Source organism: Neopsephotus bourkii, unplaced genomic scaffold, assembly GCF_033783945.1.
Source record: "Neopsephotus bourkii isolate Nb327-2 ecotype Australia unplaced genomic scaffold, CSIRO-AGI_Nbou_v1 NB_1358, whole genome shotgun sequence".
Lineage (NCBI taxonomy): Eukaryota > Metazoa > Chordata > Aves > Psittaciformes > Psittacidae > Neopsephotus > Neopsephotus bourkii.
The window spans coordinates 3,419,033-3,439,497 of record NW_026901837.1 but is presented as its reverse complement, the minus strand read 5'-3'; the positions used below and the strand labels follow the sequence as shown (position 1 = coordinate 3,439,497).

Genomic DNA, 20,465 nt, shown 5'->3' with positions numbered 1-20,465 from the left:
TTTTTATTTTAAGAATACTTGCATTCCATCAAGATTACATTCAGGAAATACTTCAAGTAAATTTAATATCATCTGATTCTCATTGTCAGACATCTGGTTTAAGTATCTTTTTAAATCATGGAATCATAGAATCAAAGAATAGTTAGGGTTAGAAAGGACCTTAAGATCATCTAATTCCAACTCCCCTGCCAGGGGCAAGAACACCTCACACTAAACTATGCCACCCAAGGCTCTGTCCAACCTGGCCTTGAACACCGCCAGGGACGGAGCTTTCACAACTTCCCTGGGCAACCCACTCCAGTGCCTCACCACCCTTGCAGTAAATAATTTCTTCCTTATATCCAATCTGAACTTCCCCTGTTGAAATTTTAACCCATTACCCCTTGTCCTATCACTACAGTCCCTAATGAAGGGTCCATCCCCAGCATCCCTATAGCCCCTCTTCAGATACTGGAAGGCTGCTATGAGGTCTCCACGCAGCCTTCTCTTCTCCAGGCTGAACAGCCCCAACTTTCCCAGCCTCTCTTCATATGGGAGGTGTTCCAGTCCCCTGATCATCCTTGTGACCCTCCTCTGGACTTGTTCCAACAGTTCCATGTCCTTTTTATGTTGAGGGAATTACCCAAAGTTGTTTTACTTCCAGTTGTGGATAATCTGATGTCCTAAAGAGACTTCCCTCCTTTTCTGATTGAAGCTCATCTGAATACTTCCAGCGCTGTTTGGGAAAGAACCCTTCTCAGCCTATTCCTTTAGATGGCTTGGTATTCACAGCATAATTAGGAGACATAAAGGCAATGTGTGATTCAGCATTTTTCACAGCCTGTATCTACCAAATAAAATTCAGCTCAATAACCAGCATGACTCCAAGCTAGGGTCTTAGTGTATAGGTAGCCATGATATAGATGATAAGTTGCAATTTTAAGAATACTTTGGTGGTCCTTTTGGATAACACAAAAGCAGTTTTGCCTGGGATTAAGTGAAGAGTTATTTTCTTTTCAGTCAGTGGCAGTTCAGCTTCAGTCTCTGGGTGTTAGAACTGGAGCACCTATAACCAGACTTCAATGTGATGAAGAAGAAATGCTGGAGGGACTGGAAGATGTAAGTGTGCTTTTCTAAACTGTGATTTGCTGTAATAACCACAAAAATATTTTTTTCTTTACTGCTGTAAGCTTATACTATAGAATCTGTGTTTCATAACAACCAGTTTGTTTTACTATGCAATAGGGGTATTTTTTGAGCTTTGATTTTCCAGAAGTGTGAATTTAAGCTAATTCTGGGACTGAAATCCACTTAAAGAGTATGAAAAGAAAATAGTCTGGCATTTTAAAGGAAAAAAAAAGTTAGGTTATTGTAATAAGATTTTGAGCAAAATGTTTGTTTAGCAATAGAGGGAGAATTATTTCCTTCCAAGAAAATAAAGAAACTTTAGCCAAAAGATTACAATCTCAGCAGCTGATTCCTGCCTGCTCTTTTCCTGACCGAGAAACAGCATGCTAATACAAATTTAGCAACATGTAATTAATTAGAAACATGACTAGTTAGTGCTGAATTTTTCTGAATCATGACAATTATAATTTGTCCTTCCAAATAAAAATAAAAAACTAGATCTTTGCATAATGTTTTCACCTAGATTCACTTGCAGTCGTCTTTTCTATTTCTAAAACAAAACTCTGAATGCATAAATGGTACCGTAATAGGGAGACCCCACTATACATTTTCAGAGAAACACCCCTCCTTTCGCTTTTCTGTTTTCTCAGTACCTGACAAAATTCACAAGTGAAAGACTTTATGTGTGAGAGGTCATCTGTATTTATTAGTTAGTCTGTGTGTTTGTGTTAATCTGTGTGTAAATTTTAGCATCCACAGTATTTGGGGCAAGGAGTTCTGCAGCTTAACTGGACATTATATACAGAATTGCTTCCCTTTGTGTTGACCCTGCCACTTTTTAGCTCAGTGTCCTCTAGTTGTTGATACACAAAAGCCAGTAAGTAGTTTTGTTCTCTGTATCTGCCCTGTAATAACTCATAATTTCAGATTTTTGTCTGTTCTTAAATAGCTGTTTTGTTCCTGGACCAAAGAGTTCCAGTCTACTTAATCTTATTTATTCTTACATGAAAATATTTTTGTGTAAATGATCAGTCGTATTATCTTTTTTGTAAACTTGTCCTATTCTACTGTGTACTTTTTGAGATGAAGGTAGCACAATGCACATAGCAGTAAAGATGACAGCAGGATTTATACAATTCAAAAATTGAACCATTATCTTCTTTCTTTGCTAATAATTCCTAACATTTAGGTTGGTTTTCTGACTGCTTGGGCATTGACCAAATGCTTTCATGGAAGTATGTATTACAATTCCAAGATCTATTCCTGAGTAGTGGCAGTAAATGACAACTCATCATTTTCTGTGTAAACCTGCTATTTTTATGTCCGGCTTCCTAGATTCTGGAGGCCTGTTTGCAGGTTTTCACACCCAGCATCTGTCTGTACTATTCTGAATAATTTAGAGTCACCATAAATTTTAGGATTCACTCAATATTCATATTCTATAAAGGTATATTAAACTTACTCCTATCACATGACGTTTTTGTGTGCCTAAAAGAGATACTTTGACCTTGCTATTCCCCTCACAGACCGTGGTTCTTTATTTATCCCATTTAAAAGAAAACTTGGCCATTTTCTGTCATCTTCAGTAAGTGGCTGATTTGTACCTCTTTATCAGTTTAAAATTCTGAAAATAGTAAATGGAGGCTAGAGGAACTATTTTAGGTACTATTTTTATTAAATAAACTCTAAAAAACAAATTGATTCTCCTTAAAATTGTCCTGTAATTCTTATCTATGTGATTTTTAAAAAATATACTAAGAAGTGTGGTTTTCTATTCAGGTTTGCTTGTTTTCCAACAAAATATTTCAAAAAAGGCGAAGAACATGGCATATGTAGCTTCAGTCAAAAATTACGTATGCTGTTCTTGCTGTTTTAATAAACAGGGTGAACTTTTCCGGGTTCTGTCATCTTACCAACTAATAGCACACAGTTACCGATGGCGTAGAAGCAGATGGGGGAAAGTATGTCCTGTGGCTCTAAAGAAAGGTGATATTGTAATGGGAAATCCAGACTTAGCTGTCAGGTTAGTGGAATTTGTCACTATTTATTTCTATTTTATAAGATAACTATCTATGTCTGTTAGCTTCTCTTCTGTTTTAAGTTTTCTAGGTAAAATGTACATACTGTCATCCCTAGAGGCATTGAGAGTATTTATGTTGAATCCACGGCCTTACCTGTTACCACCAATGCCACTTCCTCCTTGTAAAGTACTAGTATTTGGTCCTCCATTCTCTGGAAGAACAACTCTTTGTAACCTAATTGCACACAAATACAAAGGAAAGGTAGGTTCGTAAATGTCTTGTGTAACAAGGGTATCAGCTGAGGCTTGGAAAACAGTTAATCCCATTCTTGTTGTGTTATTAATATACACATTGCAAACATGGATTATAGAGGAAATACGATATTTTAGTGAAACTCATTTATATAAAAGTAGCTAAATTTAAAAAATATTCTTATTTACTCTCTGTGTAAGACAAGTATTTGTGTCAGTTGTTTATATAACAAATACTATGTTTTTAGCATAATGCCATGAATAACTTTTGTATATAAGATACTGAAATGTAAATGCAAATTAGAAAATATTTTTTCTGCAGAAAAACTCCTGAACTTGAATTATATGTATTTTTTCCTGAAATTAGCACAGCTTTTCCAAACTCATTTCATTCTATAGAAGTTGTATCCGATGCTACATTTCTCTTCTGTGATATTTTTTCTTTTTCAAATAATTTCACTAGGTTCTTGATATGGCCAAACTCATTCAACCCCATCTGGAAAAAGCAAAAGAAGAAAACTTGGAGCAAATGCGAAGGGATATAATAGAAAAAGCTATAACAGCAGTAAAAAACAGGATGGAAGAACAGTCAACAGAATCAGGTGAATAAGGTGTTCCATGGTCTTTGAAGCTATCTTATTCACTTTAGGTAATTTAACTGAAGCAATTGCTGTCACTTCGACTTAGAAATTATTACAGAAGTTGTTACAGTTGTTGTGCAATAAATATGAACTAAATGTACATGCAGTGAAGAGGACAGCTAAGTAAAATTCAGTATTTTTGATATTATATGTAAATCTTCAGAAGCTGAAAACCACGAGAATCTAAAAGAGTTTTCTGAGCTCTTTTTCAAGGAAGAAATTGGTTCTGACTGATACTGGTTTAAAATTTTCCATTTGAATGACTTTCTAACAAGTTAAATCTCTGCAAAATTGAAATTTTCTTCAAGAAAACACCTCGTCAGCTAGCCTGATGTGAACCCACAGTGTACATATTTTCCACTTTGGAGCAGCCTGCCAAGTACGCTGCCTCAGATGGCACAGTCACAAGACTCTCCAGTTCTGGTCACATTTAGGCTTCATAAGCTGCCGAGGTTTTTGCAGCTTGATAAATTCAGAAAATATTTTCAAAAGGTGAAAATAACATATTTTTTTTACATATTTAAAACAAAATTTAGATGCTCTTTTTTCAGAAAAGTAAATGGGTTTGGTTGTTTTTTTTCTAAATTATTTAGTTTGAAATTAAATTTTTCCACTGAATTGGAATTTGCATTTCCAGTTAGCTCTAGCTATGGTTCCAGTGGGCAGTCAAGCCATTTTGTCTTATTCAGCTAGCAAGGAATCACCGTGTTTGACTTAGTCATGTATAGATACATATCTAACAAGAAGCCAGTACATTCTTTTGGTGCTGCAAAACATAGAAGTTGACAGTGATACAAAAAGTGTTGGCATTGCAGTAAGAACAGTGGTGAACTATCACACCAAAATAAAAATCATTAAACAGTTTCATGTTCCAGATTCTTGGCTATGTAAATACTTTTCAGGATAGTATGTGAAATCAAATTAGCATTAATAAGAATTTAATCCTAATTAATAACCTTGGTGAGCTCAAGTGATTTTATTGCAAAACAGAACTACGAACAGATGAAGAATGTAAATTGTCACACAAAGGAGGAAAGCTTCAGAAGGAGAAATTAAATATTTTTGAATGTTTGAATCTAGATCTGGAGATAATTATCCCAGAAATTATTTCCTATTCCTAATGAAATTATTTAGGTAATTACCTACTAAATTCTACCATTTGAGAGAATCACTTAAAATATAGAAAAGACGATATATCATTATAATTAGTTAAATGGCTTCCTGGCTGCACTGAGTGCTCCCAAGTCCAGTTGGGCCCTAAACAGCGAGGCTATGAAACTCCACTGAAGTCTGCGGAGTTTCTGTCTATTGTCAGAGTAGGTCAGGAGGTTGAAGGAGTTGGTGCTTAAGACTCAATATCCATGTGATGCAGTTATTCCTGACCAGAGGAAATAAGTATTTCAGAATTTTGTGACTTTTTAAATTTAAAAAAATCTGCATTGTTAGGAATGCCAGAGATAACTGCTGACCACCCAGAAGTTCAAGCAATGGTAGAAGCCACAACAACTGCATCAGTCTCTGAAGTTACACTGCCACCTGAAATATATGCTGAAGTATTGGAGAGTGCTATTGCAGAGGTAAAGCTACAAGTGCTACATGGCAAAGCACTTGTTTTCTAAGAGCAACCTGTAATAGCTTATACATTATTGATATATGTTCTTAATTTTTCCATTTGAAAGATCAGTTTTGTTTATATCACATAGTCTGAAAGCTTACAAACAATGATGGAGAGATTGAGCAAGATCATGAAAGACAAATCTAGGAGGACATATATCTCTCTCTCTATACACATACACACACACACACAAATTGTTTCTATTGTGCAAAGTACCTGGGCTACAAATTGTTAAAGCTTGGGAGAATTATCTGAGCGAAGTATCACTGTATGCTCACCTTATACTCTTAATAGTCACTATTATTAAAGAGCTCAATGCCAGATACAAGTGTTTGAAAAGAATTTTATATAAATGTTTATCCAAGAATACTGAATTGTTTAAGATTTGTTCACTGCTGTGTAACTACTGAAAGTGGAATCTAAAATCTTTACAGGCAACCTTAAAAAAATCACTGGCACATAAATCTCTATTTCATTCAGACATACAAAGTTATAAATGTCTTACTTTTATTGACCTGAAATGACAATAGGAAAAACTCATAACGTTTAGAAATTCATTTTGTATTGTGCAATCTTTTTGAACAGCTCACAGACTCCCTTAGTCTTTTTATGTTACTGACCTGACATTTTATAACAGCTTATCAAGAATAACAGAGGCAGGTTTCCTGGTGCTCCAGAAAAAGGAGGATGGGTAGTGGATAACTACCCTCTGTCAGCAGATCACTGGTCAGCTTTATCAGAAAAAGGACTTTTACCTGACACTGTTGTCTGTCTGAAGGATACAGAAAAAAACGGTTAGTAAATGCACACTAATGAAACTTGATCTTTTCTTTTTTATCAGTGTTGATAGCTATATGTAAAGCGTTCCCTATCACGAGGTCAAAGAAAGTTGAGCAACTTTATATCCTGATACAATAGCTTAGTACCTATGAAATTAGAGGAAGGGATTTGTTGTTTCAAGCTGGAAGAAAGGTTGGTACTGGGCATGAAAAGCTGTTAAAAGTTTTACCTTTCAAATCATGTCTGAATGGATTTTGCCTGTTTGATTCATACCACACCACAGGTTTCATTGCTCTTTGGCAGTGTTTGTCATTACCTGTTCAACCAAGTGCATTATCCAAAGGTCTTTCAGTAGTAGAAACTTCCATTTCAAGAAAGGAATGATAGGTCTACTCATACTTAGTTCAAGAAAGCTTACTGCATGATTATTAGAATCAATCCAGAGAGCTTTTCAAACCCGTGTCCCTGAATATAAAAATCAACCTTGGCGAATCAAGGTTACACAGATAGTTCAGAACAGATTTCTTATTAAACCAAAACCAAACCAACTTTTCAAAAGCATGTAATCTGATCAGCTAATGATCCTCACAACTCAGCTACAGTACCTGAACTTAGTCACATAGCCTTGTGAAATTTTGTAATACTTCAAACATCTTAATTAAAATTCTTCCACTGTGGCTGGAGCTCCTATACAGACTAAATACAAACTCAACATTTACATGGGGAAGTTTTAGATTGACAGAAAATCTTTTTTGCTGCTTCTATCATTTAAGATCTCATCTCAGATACTTTCAGAAAGCACTTAAGGACAAACTGCATTGCCATGCCTCATCTTTGCTTCCCAGACATTTCAAGTATATTGAAATATTCATGAACCTGGTTTCTGGGACACAGTGCATTGCCCTTTCTTAATAACCACAAGAATGCTTATGGATATTTCCTTGAATTATCTGTTTTCTTTCATTTTGGGTTAGGGGTTTTGTTTGTTTCTCTCTCTCTTTTTTTTTTTTTAATTTTGTTTGGACAATTGTGATAACTTTTCATTTGATTCCCATTAATTTCTGTCAAATAATAATGAAGTTGTGAGGTTTACATTTTCACAGCATTTTTAGTCATTACTTTTGTCCTGGGTTCAGCAGTAGCGGTCATTTTTCTCCTTCTTAGTAGCTGGTGCAGCGCTGTGTTTTTAACTTTCAGTCTGGGAACCGTGCTGATAACACTGATGTTTTTAGATGCTGTCCTGTAATGTTTACTCTGACCAAGGACTTTCTGAGTCTCATGCTCTGCCAGGGAAGAGGGGAAGTTGGGAGGAAGCAGAGACAGGACACCTGACCCAAACTAGCCAAAAGGGTATTCCATACCACAGCACGTCATGCCCACTATATAAGCTGGGGGCAGTTACCCGGAAGGGTTAGATCACTGCTCAGGTCAGGCTGGGTGGTGAGTGATTGTATTCTCTTCCCTTCTTATTTCCCTTATCATCATTTATGTTAGCAACAGTGGTTTTGTGTTATACTTTAGTTAATGGACTGTTCTTATCTCAACTTGTGGAAGTTACATTCTTTGGATTCTCCTCCCCATCCCTCTGGGAGCCAGGGGGAGGAAGGGGGGGGGTGAGAGAGTGGCTACATGGTTCTGAGTTACTGGCTGGGCTTAAACCACGACAGTTCTTTTTGGTGCCCAATGTGGGGCCTGAAGGGTTGAGATAATGACAGATCTGACCAGAGTGTGTCTAATCATAGTTGTGATAAGCATCCCTAATCCTAACCCTAACCCCCCCCCCCCCCCCCCCGACCATTTACAGCATCATTTGAGAGTTCTGAAGGTTTTGAAAGGCCTTTAGGTACGCTTGAGACCTGTCTGCTGACTGTGATAGGGATCACCATGTTGGCATGCATACAGAGTGTGTTTTACCTACAGCCACTTCGCCTGGTCCCAAGAGTTAAGCAGAGTTGGGCTTGGGCCTTGTCTAGGGTTAGACGACCATATAGGAGGACCAAGAAATTTTCCGCGAGGCTGGGCAGTCATGAGTGGCAGGGTGTGTGGGATAATATGGGCAAGCATCTAGGCCAGTGGGCCCCTCCAGTGCTTTGGAACTTCACCACTGAACAAGTGCAAAATCCAGAAAAATTAGTAAAACACTTAAATGAGGAGTGTTGTCATTCTGGCTATACAAGAGAGGGACAAATCATGGCAACATGCTGGGGCTTGACCTATGGTTACAGAGCCCTGTTCAACACTATCCAGCACCTTCAAGAGGAAAAAAATGTCCCTGAATCTGAGGGCAAAGCAACAGTCAGTGCAGCTACTCCAGCTGCAAGCACAGAAGCTACACCAGCCACAGCAACAAGTACAGTAGCTACTCAAACTTTGACTGCAACATACAGTGCAGTTACTCCAGCTCCAAGCACAGCAGCTACACCAACCCCAGTGACAATTACAGTAGCTACCCAAACCCTGACAACAGATACTGCAGCCACTCCAACCACAGTGATAATCACTGCAGCTAAACCAGAGGACCAATTCGTACCAATATCGGTTGCCCCTCTACACAGGGGGAAAAGCAAAAAAAAAAGACAAGAAAGACAAAGGAACAAGATGAAGAAGCAATGGCAAGGCACTTGCTACCCAGGACAGCATCTGATCAGGAGTCATCATCACATGAATAAGAAGAACAAGAAGAGATGACTTCTCGACCTTGGACTTCAACCGAGCTATGGAATATGCAAAAAGATTTTACTCATCAACCAGGGGAGCACAAGGTCACCTGGTTGCTCTGATGCTGGGACAATGGGGCCGATGGTCACAAACTAGAAAGTAGGGAAGCCAAGCAGCTGGGGTCATTTGCTAGGGAAGGGGGAATTGACAAAGTAATTGCAAGAGAGAAAAAGTCCCTCAGCCTTTGAAAGCAACTCTTGGCAGCTGTGAAAGAAAGGTTTCCATACAAGGATGATGTTATGAGTCGTTCGGCCAAGTGGACTACTCTAGAGAAAAGCATCCAGTCTCTGAGGGAATCAGCCACTGTAGAGATGATCTATCACATCAAGCTGAACACCGGGGACGCACCCATAGATCCAGATGAAGTTCGACATGTACCTCAAGAGGATTTGGTTTTAAGGGAAAACAGCCAATGAACTCAATTGTATGCTGTTGCCTATTATGTAGCAATTTTATCGCCCACCAACTAGATGTCTTCAGGTCACCAGCAACTGGCCCTGACTTCCCTCTAACCATCATCCCAACAAACAATGAGCTTCGATGAAACCAGACGAGTTCTGCAGCATCATCAGCAGGCAACGATCCAACACTGCATACAGCCTCTCCTGCTCTGAAAGACTGTTACAAGAGATGGAGCCCGACATCATGGACAGTGTGGACTCAGCAGCTTTATAGGGATTGGTCCATGCACTAAGGAATGATCTCTCTTTCTCTGTGTGTGGATGTATATATATGTATATATATGAGATAAGAGTGATGGCATATTGAAAATGTGGGATCTGAGCATGACATGAATGGTATGGAATAAGGGGTGGATAATGCCTGGGTTCAGCAGTAGTAGTCATTTTTCTCCTTCTTAGTAGCTGCTGCAGTGCTGTGTTTTTTACTTTCAGCCTGGGAACAGTGCTGATAACACCGATGTTTTTAGATGCTGTTCTGTAATGTTTACTCTGACCAAGGACTTTCTGAGTCTTATGCTCTGCCAGGGAGGAGGGGAAGCTGGGAGGAAGCAGAGACAGGACACCTGACCCAAACTATCCAAAGAGATATTCCATAACACAGCACATCTTGCCTACTATATAAACTGGGGGCAGTTACCCGGAAGGGTTAGATCACTGCTCGGGTCAGGCTGGGTATCGGTTGGTGGGTGGTGAGCAGTTGTATTCTCTTCCCTTGTTATTTCCCTTATCATTATTACTATTGGTGGTAGCAGTAGTGATTTGTGTTATACCTTAGTTAATGAACTGTTCTTATCTCAACCCATGGGAGTTACATTCATCTGATTCTCCTCCCCATCCGTCTGGGAGCAGGGAGGAGAAAGGGGTGGGGGAGGAGTGAGAGAGCGGCTACATGGTTCTGAGTTACTGGCTGGGCTTAAACCACGAAGTATAGAATCATAGAATAGTTAGGGTTGGAAAGGACATGAAGACCATCTAGTTCTAACCCTCCTGCCATAGGTAGAGACAACACACTAAACCATGTCACCCAAGGCTCTGTCCAACCTGGCCTTGAACAGCGCCAGGGATTGAGCATTCACAGCTTCCTTGGGCAACCCATTCCAGTGCCTCACCACCCTAACAGTAAAGAACTTCCTTATATCTGACCTGAACTTCCCCTGTTTAAGTTTGAATCCATTACCCCTTGTCCTTTTACTACAGTCCCTGATGAAGATCTCTTCTCCAGCATTCTTGTAGGCCCCCTTCAGATACTGGAAGGCTGCTATGAGGTCTCCATGCATCCTTCTCTTCTCCAGGCTGAATAGCCCTAACTTTCTCAAGCCTATCTTCATATGGGAGGTGCTCCAGTCCCCTGATCATCCTCGTGGCCTCATCTGGACTTTTTCCAACAGTTCCATGTCCTTTTTACATTGAGGACACCAGAACTGCACACAATACTCCAAGTGAGGTCTCACAAGAGCAGAGTAGAGGGGCAGGATCACCTCCTTCAACCTGCTGGTCACACTCCTTTTGATGCAGCCCAGGATACAGTTGGCTTTCTGGGCTGCGAGCGCACACTGTCTGTACATTCTTTATATTTTTATTTTAATGGTTTTAATATTTTTCCTCACAGTTTTCTTCATATGCATACAAACAAAATATATGCCAGAGTAATGCTTGACATTTGGACATATAAGATAAATCCTTTCAGTGCTGTCTGTCCTTTTAGCTTTCATCATAACCTTCCCATATCCTAGACTCAGTTTATTATGTGCTTGAAATTAAAATCAAAGCTCTAAAATCTTAGAAAGCAAGGGTATAATAAGAATTAAGTGGTGTATATGCATTTTCTTGGCTTTAGAAAGCTATCATTTATTAAATACTTTTCCTAACTCAACCATAATTTTATACACATGAATAAAACTCAATATTGTTATATACTTGTATTGCAGGAGTCTGTATAATACGCAGAACATACTCAGCAAATAGGGATGAAATTAATCCTAAGATTTTGAAAAGACTAACTGATGAAGCATTAGAAAAGAAAACAGAAGAAGAAGAAGAAAGGTAAACTATTCCAGATATCTGAACAAGAAACTTCTAGCCTTACTTTGTGTTAAACTTATCAGTGCATTTATCAACATAAATGTAGTAAAACAGTACACTAAGATTAGTTATGATGTACAGGAAATAAGCCAGTATGTGTCAATTTTGAGGAATATCTCATTTAGATCAGTAAAGATGGTGGCTGAAGATTCTCTTGCTAAATGCCTTTCATTACTCCAGCCTTTTGATGTAATGAGACAATAGCATTTTAGATTATAAAATATATTTGATTTTTATTTTGTACAACCCAAATTATATTTCAGTTCCCAATGTTATTTTTCCACATCTTTACATTTAATGTATCTGCAACTTGTTTCAGCAGTATTTATGTTAGTCTTAAGAAAAATAATCTTTTACTTACAGAGGAGAAATGCAAGAAAAAACAATATCAGAGGAAGAACAACCTCTAGGGGCTGCTGAGGAGAAAGGTGAAAGTGTGTATAATTTTACTTCTATTTAAACTAATTATGTATTTCAAATCATTTAGCAATTTGGTTTTTATGCAGATTTTAGTTTTGATTTCCTTTTCACATTCAGCATCTAGAACAAATTACTTCATATTACTATCTTTGTTTCCTTCACTGAATCAGGTATTCATTTCTATGTATCATTCTTAATCAATGTAGATTAATAGAGATGTGTAGTAAATCAGCCAGCACCATTGTGCTTTTCAATAAATTCGAAGGACAGGACTCTCTGTCTCCTCTTTCTAAGTGGGTTATTAACTGTACTGAAACTTCCTACTCATGTAAAAATCTGTATTTGCTCACAAGTTAGAAAACATTGTTAGAACTTCACCAGTAGCTGATAAGAATCACAAAACTCTGAATTTCTGGTTTTGCTCCAAGAAACTCAGCCTGAAGCAATGGAAAGGAATGAAAATTATTTCAGGACTGGCTCTCTTAACTTGCAAGAATTGCTGAGTCTGGTAACAACATAGAATCATAGAATCATAGAATAGTTAGGGTTGGAAAGGACCTTAAGATCATCAAGTTCCAACCTCCCTGCCATGGGCAGGGACACCTCACACTCAACCAGGTCACCCAAGGCCTTGTCCAACCTGGCCTTGAACACTGCCAGGGATGAAGCATTCACAACCTCCCTGGGCAACCTATTCCAGTGCCTCACCACCCTAACAGGAAAGAATTTCCTCTTTATATCCAATCTAAACTTCCCCTGTTTAAGTTTTAACCCATTACCCCTTGTCCTATCACTTCAGTCCCTAATGAAGAGTCCCTCCCCAGCATCCGTATAGGCCCCCTTCAGATACTGGAAGGCTGCTATGAGGTCTCCACGCAGCCTTCTCTTCTCCAGGCTGAACAGCCCCAACTTTCTCAGCCTGTCTTCATATGGGAGGTGCTCCATTCCCCTGATCATTCTCGTGGCCCTCTTCTGGACTTGTTCCAACAGATCCATGTCCTTTTTATGTTGAGGACACCAGAACTGCACACAATACTCCAAGTGAGGTTTCACAAGAGCAGAATAAAGGGCCAGGATCACCTCCTTCGACCTGCTGGTTACGCTCCTTTTGATGACCCAGGATACGGTTGGCTTTCTGGGCTGTGAGCGCACACTGAACCCAGCTCATGTTCATTTTCTCATTGACCAGCACCCCCAAGTCTTTCTCTGCAGGGCTGCTCTGAATCTCTTCTCTGCCCAGCCTGTAGCTGAGCCTGGGATTGCTCTGACCCAGGTGTAGGACCTTGCACTTGTCATGGTTAAACTTCATGAGTTTGGCATCAGCCCAGCTCACAAACGTGTCAAGGTCCCTCTGGATGGCATTCCTTCCCTCCAGCATATCAACCGAACCACACAGCTTGGTGTCATCGGCAAACTTGCTAAGTGCGCACTCAATCCCACTGTCCATGTCTTATGTTATGAATTACTGAATCCAGAAGCTCAGCAGAGGTGAGGCTGCTGAAGCTCCATGTCCCTAGTACCACACAGTAATGAGTCTGAGCGTATCTTCCGATTTCAGCTTGTATTCTCTTCTTACGATTATTCATGCTTGTTCCTCCCAACCTACTTTGATCCCTCTTTCTCCTTCCCTTTGGTGCTTTTCAGAAATGCCTCATGATATTATAAGTCTCTCACAATCCCAAACTGCTTTTCTTGGCATCTCCTAATGAATGACTTACCCTGTAGTCAGTAATCACCCTTCACCAGGGAAAGCCTCTCTAGTTGACTCATCTCAGTAGATCTCACCCCCAGACAATGCCTTCATCATCATCATTTAATGGCCTAAAGGTTATTATTGTTCTGATTAGATTCCTGGAGTATCCCCACCTGTCATTATGCTTCCCCTCCTTTGTGCTTACGTAGCCTTTAATAACATAACCTAACAACATAAAAAAATAAAAGAATTATGTGTATTACATGAGGTTTCCCCTCTAATAACAGTATTAATAAAATATTTGGGTAAAGAGTTTCTCACTTTGCTTCTTGACAAAAACATACTAATTTTGTTTAGCCACTCTTTATTTCATGTAAAGATCCTACTTTTATATCAGATTTGTGCTATACTTTGTTTCCGGCAATGAAAATATAGCTGTCCTGGGCAGGATTGAATAATCCTTGAGACGTGAGATTTTGGGGGCAGGTCAACTGTCACAGATAGACTGAATTTTTGAACCTCAGAAAATTCTGTCAGTTGGCTCTGGATTTAGAACCTCAACAGTCAAAATTGACTTTCAGGTTTGTACTTTCCTTTTTATCTTCTTCAAACACTGCTTATTTTCTTCGAAGAATGTTACTGTCTAATTTAGATCTGCTGTCAAGATGAAATACCATGCACAACTATCTGTTTCTATATTAAGAATAGAGACTGTGTAGTTTTTTCTTCCTCTGCTATGGGATTTCAGGTTTTCTCCATCATAGCCTAAATTATCACCTAAGGACCAGAGCTGAAATTAAAAATTGAAGGGCATGAATTCCCATTTCCTTCCTCCCTCCCTCCCTCCCTGATTGCTTTTTCTTCCTTCCTTCCTTCCTTCCTTCCTTCCTTCCTTCCTTCCTTCCTTCCTTCCTTCCTTCCTTCCTGCCTGCCTGCCTTCCTGCCTTTCCTGCCTGCCTTCCTGCCTTTCCTGCCTTCCCTTTCCTGCCTTGCCTTCCTTTCCTGCCTTCCCGCCTTCCTTGCCTTCCTTGCCTTCCTGCCTTCCTGCCTTCCTTCCTTCCCTCCCTCCCTCCCTCCCTCCCTCCCTCCCTCCCTTCCTTCTCTCTTTCTCTCTTTCTCCTTTTTTTTTTCCCTCTCAGTAGTGAGGCCCTAAACTGCCATTACTGTCTTCCTTTCAAGCATGACATACTGGATTCTGTAGAAAAATATCATGGCTAAGCTTAAGCTGTGTATTGCCAGTATGTCTCACATACACTTCCTTTCATTATCCAGGCTGGTGTTTATTTTACCTATATATAACAAGGCCTAAGTCATAAATGTAGTATAAGATGGACTGAATTTAATAAATGCTTATAATTTTTTATTGGGTAACATTTAATCTACTCTCTGAAAAAAAAATACTCTAGCTTTATAGGTTTTTTTTAATAGCACATATATTAAAAAAAATAAATAAATCATTATTACTTTTCATTGTTGCTAGTAAAACACATATCTTCTCCAAAGTGAATGAGTTCTAAAATATTAAATGCAAAGGGTTGTACACAGATACTCTATTATCTCTGTCTCAAACAACAAAGTTCATCCTGGTTTTGAACATCTAACTCATTTTGATATGAGTACATCAAAACAATTATTAATGAGAGAAGTAATATCATATACACAGTTGTGCTCTTAACACGTGTCAAGTCCTTGTTCAGAGAAAATCATGTTTTCCTACGCCCACAACTGATTTCAGTAATCAAATACTGACTCACCAAAACACTTTAGTCATATTGCCCTTAGCCTGACAACAGTTTTATTTCACATGTGCCATCAGCACATTTGACTACAGCTTTTCTCCCATGTGACATATCTTTACAAAAATATAAATGAATGCTATGTTCACAGTTTTGGGAGCTTTTATATAGCAGTTATGATATAAAAATGAAAACTCAGAATAATACTGCAGAGCCCAAATCATGCTCTTTTGGTGTGTCATATAATACAGGAATCACAGAATTGTTAGGGTTGGGAGGGACCTCTGTAGGTCATCTACTCCAAACCCCCTGCTAAGGCAGGGTCTATTCTATTCTATATAAATAAATGTGCATTTCAATAATTGCAATTTATGTAACATCAGTGGGACATTGAAGTAGCTGGGATTGCTTCAGGACTGAATATAACCAAATTTATAATAGCATTTGTACTTAAAAGGAAAAAGTGGTTCCAGTAATGAGGTACTTACACTTGTCTTAAAGTAAAAGTAAATGATAAAGGAGACTGGATAAATTTAACATGTATTTGAGTAGGAAGCTAAGTTCAGTCCCGAAAATGTCTATTGAAGGTATGCAAAACAATTGTATGTGGTAACTCTTGCTTGCAGTGTCTAGATGAATATTACAGCCACATACTTTTTTTCATGTCCCTTCACACAATTATTATGAGCTTAAATTATTTTCAGGCATTCCTTACTGCATCAGCTTTGTGTGTGTATGAATTTATTTGTGCTAGGATACAACTGTATGACTTCATGAAAATATATTTCAGGCATTATAGAGAGTTACACAACTTTAGGTAGATCTGTGATTTCACTCCAATCTGGCTGAAGTAAAACCTGGCATATTTATTTCTTGACATGTTTCAGCAATAAAATATCCCATGAAATTGAACTTGTCCATTAAAGCAAAAGTTGTCATGGTTTAGGACTTTATTTTCTGTACTTTATTTGTCAGTCCTGCTTTTCTACCAGAGATTACCCCTTTCTTATAGCAAAATCAACTGGAGCACGTTTGCCTACACCTCAGTAGCTCAGGGTGTGTGTTAGTACAAACCCGTCTTCACTGATGTTTCTCCTGCTACTCTTGCTCTTTGAGCAGAAGCTCTTGCAAGAAGTAATGGGTAGGTGGAGCTGATGATTTCCACTGTCGCCTCCCATGCTTGTCTTTCACAGATTTTAATATCAATGTTTGCTATAAACACTTTAATATTGATATCCCCACCCCCTTTCTCATATTACAGATGGTGGAGGGTTGAATTAATACCTATCTCATTGTAGGTATTAGAGCTCATATGTTCTTTCTTTTTTATTTTTGTTTTTATTTTTATTTTTTATTTTTATCATTGTGTTAAATGCAGTAAGATACTTTAAGCAACAACAAAAAAGAAATTTTTGACAAATTGGCAAAATGAAAAAGCAAAATAAAAATTCAACCTGTACATGTTGGGGTATTTCCTTTTTAGGCTTGAAGAGTGATGCTTTTTGGAATCAATTGTAATTATAACATTGACTAGGCAATTAATGTGTGCTCAGTCCTGCAGCCTCTTCGGGGGCTTATATTTTCTTTGTTTTTCTTCATTGGTTTCAATCCTGATTTGTGGTTTGTGGTTTTTTCCTCCTCTAACTGGAGGCTTTTCAGTGAGAGGGTTTGAACAAGGACAGTTTATTAATCTATAAACAAGGGATTGCAAGCTTGTACCACAAACTTCAAATCAAGCTGTAGGGATAATAACTTCACAGTTTGTTCAGTTTTTGTGCAAAGTTGCATGATCTTCAAAACCATTTTCAGCCCTCCTTTGTAAGCCAGATATCACAATTACATTCTAATGCCTGTGATCACAGCATTTTAGTCAGCAAAATTTCAAAATTTAAACCAGAAAGGTTATGAAAAACTTTCTCAATTAGATCCCAAATACTTTCACTTCTTTAATTCTTTTAGTCTCTCATTCAGAGAAATAAAGGCTAAGAGATGTTGGTTTAGTACAGTTATGCTTTCCTTTGCAGAACAAAACCCTATAATCAGAGCCATCAGCTGTATTATCATTCCTTTACCCTAACTTTTTTATTTTAAAGAAGTTTATCATGGAATAGTCAGATTCAAGTTATTTAAACACTTATAAATGCGATTAAATATGCAGTGCATGTTGTTGTTGTTTCATGTTAAAAATAATGCACCAGGTATTTGCACTTTGAAAAAAACCCACAAAATCCCACTATTGCATCTACTGCCTAAATACCAAATTAATAAATGTTTACAGAGATCTAAGGAAATAACAAAGTGAGAATTGCTGAAATTTCAGGTTGACATAACCTCTTCAGAAATCCATGAGCACTCTCTACAGGATGAAATGATAAGGGAAGGAAATCAGAAGAGACAAAAGACTTTAAAAAGTTACTGTCATGGGCCACGTAGAAGGTAGGAAAAAAAGTAGAAAAAAATCAGAAGAAAATACCAGAAAAAAATGGGGGGAGGGGAGAGGAATAATCCTATTGCAGTATTCACAAACACCTACCTGTGGTTTTTACAAACTCCTGTCCTACAGACCATTTCTAAATTTATATTATATGTACATTAATCAGAAATTACTAGTCCATTCCCTGTGGCAAGGGATCTTGGGAAAAATGGGAATGAATGAATTTTAAGTTTGGATGTAAATGATTATGTCCTGTATTTTCCTTAGTCATCCGTTGTCCTGCTAACAGCTTGCTAGATTTCACATGAAGTCATGTGTACTTCTTTTTGGTGTAAGGCAAAATCGTGCAGCACATGGAACTCCATAAAACCATAAGCTAATGAAAAGATAAACAAAAACCTGTAGTATCATTCTCTCAGAAAACATTTTTAAAGCAACTCATCTTTAATGGAGACTGTTTTATTTTTTTAAATACGGACTTTAGCTTTTATCTACTAGAATGTTTAGAATATGTATAAAGTCCAGAAGATAAATAAATCCAACATAAAACATCTTATTTTAAATTACAAGTTGTTAAATATACACATTTTTATGCATTAGAGTCAATTTCCTCTGTAAAATGAGCTTTTTTATTTCCCCAAACACCATAAATCAGCACACACTATATAACTTTCTCTCCTAAGTACATTTCACTGTAATAAGCTAAAAATTATTTGGCAGCATTTAAAAAAATGCAATGAAAAGTCCGTATAAACAAGCTACATGGTCTGTTTCAAAAAGACAAATGAAAATACATTCATAATGAAATACGTATCAGTTCCAAGGAATGGAAGTGTTACTGTTATCCTATATTTTGCCTTTCTGTTTATTTTGATAGCTAAGCTCTAATGAAGAAGACATGCTAGCTTCTTGTCTTTCTCAGCTTTGGCAGGGTTTGAGAGGGGAGGAAAGAAGGATTTTTTCATCTTTTTTGTTGCTGAATATGGACTGAGGGCAGAACAAGTCATATCTAATACTAGCAGAACACTCAAAAAAAAAAAAAAGGTATTAAAGCCTTTCATTCCCCAGAAACTCACTTGGAGAATGTGGGGGCAGAAAGCCTTTGAGGATTTTTTGTCTCTATGGTAACTATGCTTGGTAATGGCAAAGAAGACACACAGCAAAATAATACGAGAGACTGCAATATAGGCATTCTCTGTGAAAGCTCCAGATTGAGGGCTGGAGAAGATTGTTTTCTATCACCTCTGTGATAAGGAAAAGAAATTGCAAGGAACACTGTTAGATCAAGCACCAGTGTCTCTGAAGGAAATTTGTTTGCATTTTTAGATCCTTTTATTTTTAAATCATTATTGTCTTTTCAAGTATTTTTCTTGACTATGAAATTATCGTCTCACCATACATCACCTCTGCAAGGAGAATTGTTGTAACTTGTATCTAGTGGCAAAGGTACAGCTGCCTTACTTACTTACTTACTTAAAAGTATTTTCAGTATCTTTAGTCCCTGAGACCCAGTTTGAAACAAACCAAATGCCAGAAAGGCAACATTTTTGTCATAATAAGATTCAATACCTGAATCAAACCCAAATAAAATTTGAGTTGTCCATTTTGGGGGTTGTTCCTTTTCCCTAAGAATGTAATCCTTTTCTCTTTTGTTACTTCACCCCCTTTCCAGGGGAAAGTTTCTCCAGTTCCCTTAGGCCTGTATAATCTATTTAAAAGCTCCGTAAGTATGCGATAATGCAGTAATGATTGTAACTATGCAATAATGCTGCTGGGTACATTTGCTTAAGCAAGAAAGGTAATACGTTATAATTTTGTGTCTAGAGAATCAGGGCTGGAACATGTGCGAGTCCACCATTTACTAAATATGGGCTGTCAGGAGTGTTGCAACATGAATTGCATGCCTGAGATTAGGTTCATATGAGAAGCACTCTATTGAATGGATTCATTACCATGTTCAATATTCTGCCTCAGACAATGACCAATATTCATTTAAATCCATTATTCTGCCTGTGTATTTCCAAAGTTCCATGACCTACTCAGAACTGAGAGTTTTTAAAGGGCAGGGTTATAAAAGACGACCTGGCTAGACGCAGACAGCACGTGTTACCATCTTGCATACATTATTGTTTTGAACAGGGCTGTGGTTCACAAGGCAACGCATGTGATTTCCACAGTGTGAATGTGCCAGGGATAGCACGTGCAAAAAAATAAAAAAGCAGCTCACATAACCTGGTTATTAATGTATCCTTTGCTTATTTTCTTAAAATCTGTGTTCCTAATATAACCATCATTTCATAACACATTAGAACTGCCCAAATTTAAGCAGGTTTTACCTGGCTACCTCTCTGTCTCTTTGGAATACATCACTACTGAATATAACATACTTAATTGTACCATTTGCACAACATCTTCTAATGGACATAAAAAGGAAGGTATTTTCATGTTCCTATTTAGAAACATGGCAAGAGACAGAACTGTCATTGCATGGGCAAACTAATATGAT

General features: G+C 38.0%; 3 protein-coding genes across 5 annotated transcripts in view; all 3 read left to right on the top strand.

The window, feature by feature from the left end:
- The window catches only part of LOC133219468 (adenylate kinase 9-like), a 28,019-nt gene extending 21,600 nt beyond the window's left edge, over positions 1-6,419 (top strand). For 2 of the 3 annotated variants that reach the window (XM_061366804.1, XM_061366805.1), the window contains 3 exons: positions 1,000-1,098; positions 2,991-3,130; positions 3,209-3,401. In XM_061366804.1, the coding sequence (XP_061222788.1) occupies positions 1,000-1,098; positions 2,991-3,130; positions 3,209-3,401 (432 nt within the window). Of the gene's footprint in view, positions 1-999; positions 1,099-2,990; positions 3,131-3,190; positions 3,402-3,842; positions 3,982-6,272 lie in introns of those variants that run through there. The other variant, XM_061366803.1, reaches the window with a different exon arrangement.
- The window catches only part of LOC133219497 (adenylate kinase 9-like), a 30,005-nt gene continuing 15,850 nt past the window's right edge, over positions 6,311-20,465 (top strand). The window contains exons 1-2 of the mRNA XM_061366855.1: positions 6,311-6,429; positions 12,040-12,110. Of these exons, the coding sequence (XP_061222839.1) occupies positions 12,047-12,110 (64 nt within the window). The 5' untranslated portion in view covers positions 6,311-6,429; positions 12,040-12,046. The remainder of the gene's footprint in view (positions 6,430-12,039; positions 12,111-20,465) is intronic.
- Positions 8,228-9,494, top strand: LOC133219470 (uncharacterized). The gene is made up of 2 exons (XM_061366806.1): positions 8,228-8,765; positions 8,829-9,494. Exons 1-2 carry the CDS (start codon positions 8,300-8,302, stop codon positions 9,101-9,103), a joined length of 741 nt encoding a protein of 246 aa, XP_061222790.1. The 5' UTR covers positions 8,228-8,299; the 3' UTR covers positions 9,104-9,494.

Excerpts from the sequence above, each read along its gene's own strand:
- LOC133219470 (XM_061366806.1), top strand. The coding sequence starts at position 8,300 with ATGTTGGCATGCATACAGAGTGTGTTTTACCTACAGCCACTTCGCCTG. Across the intron at positions 8,766-8,828 it reads TACACCAGCCACAGCAACAA|CAGCTACACCAACCCCAGTG; the intron begins GTACAGTAGCTA and ends CTCCAAGCACAG.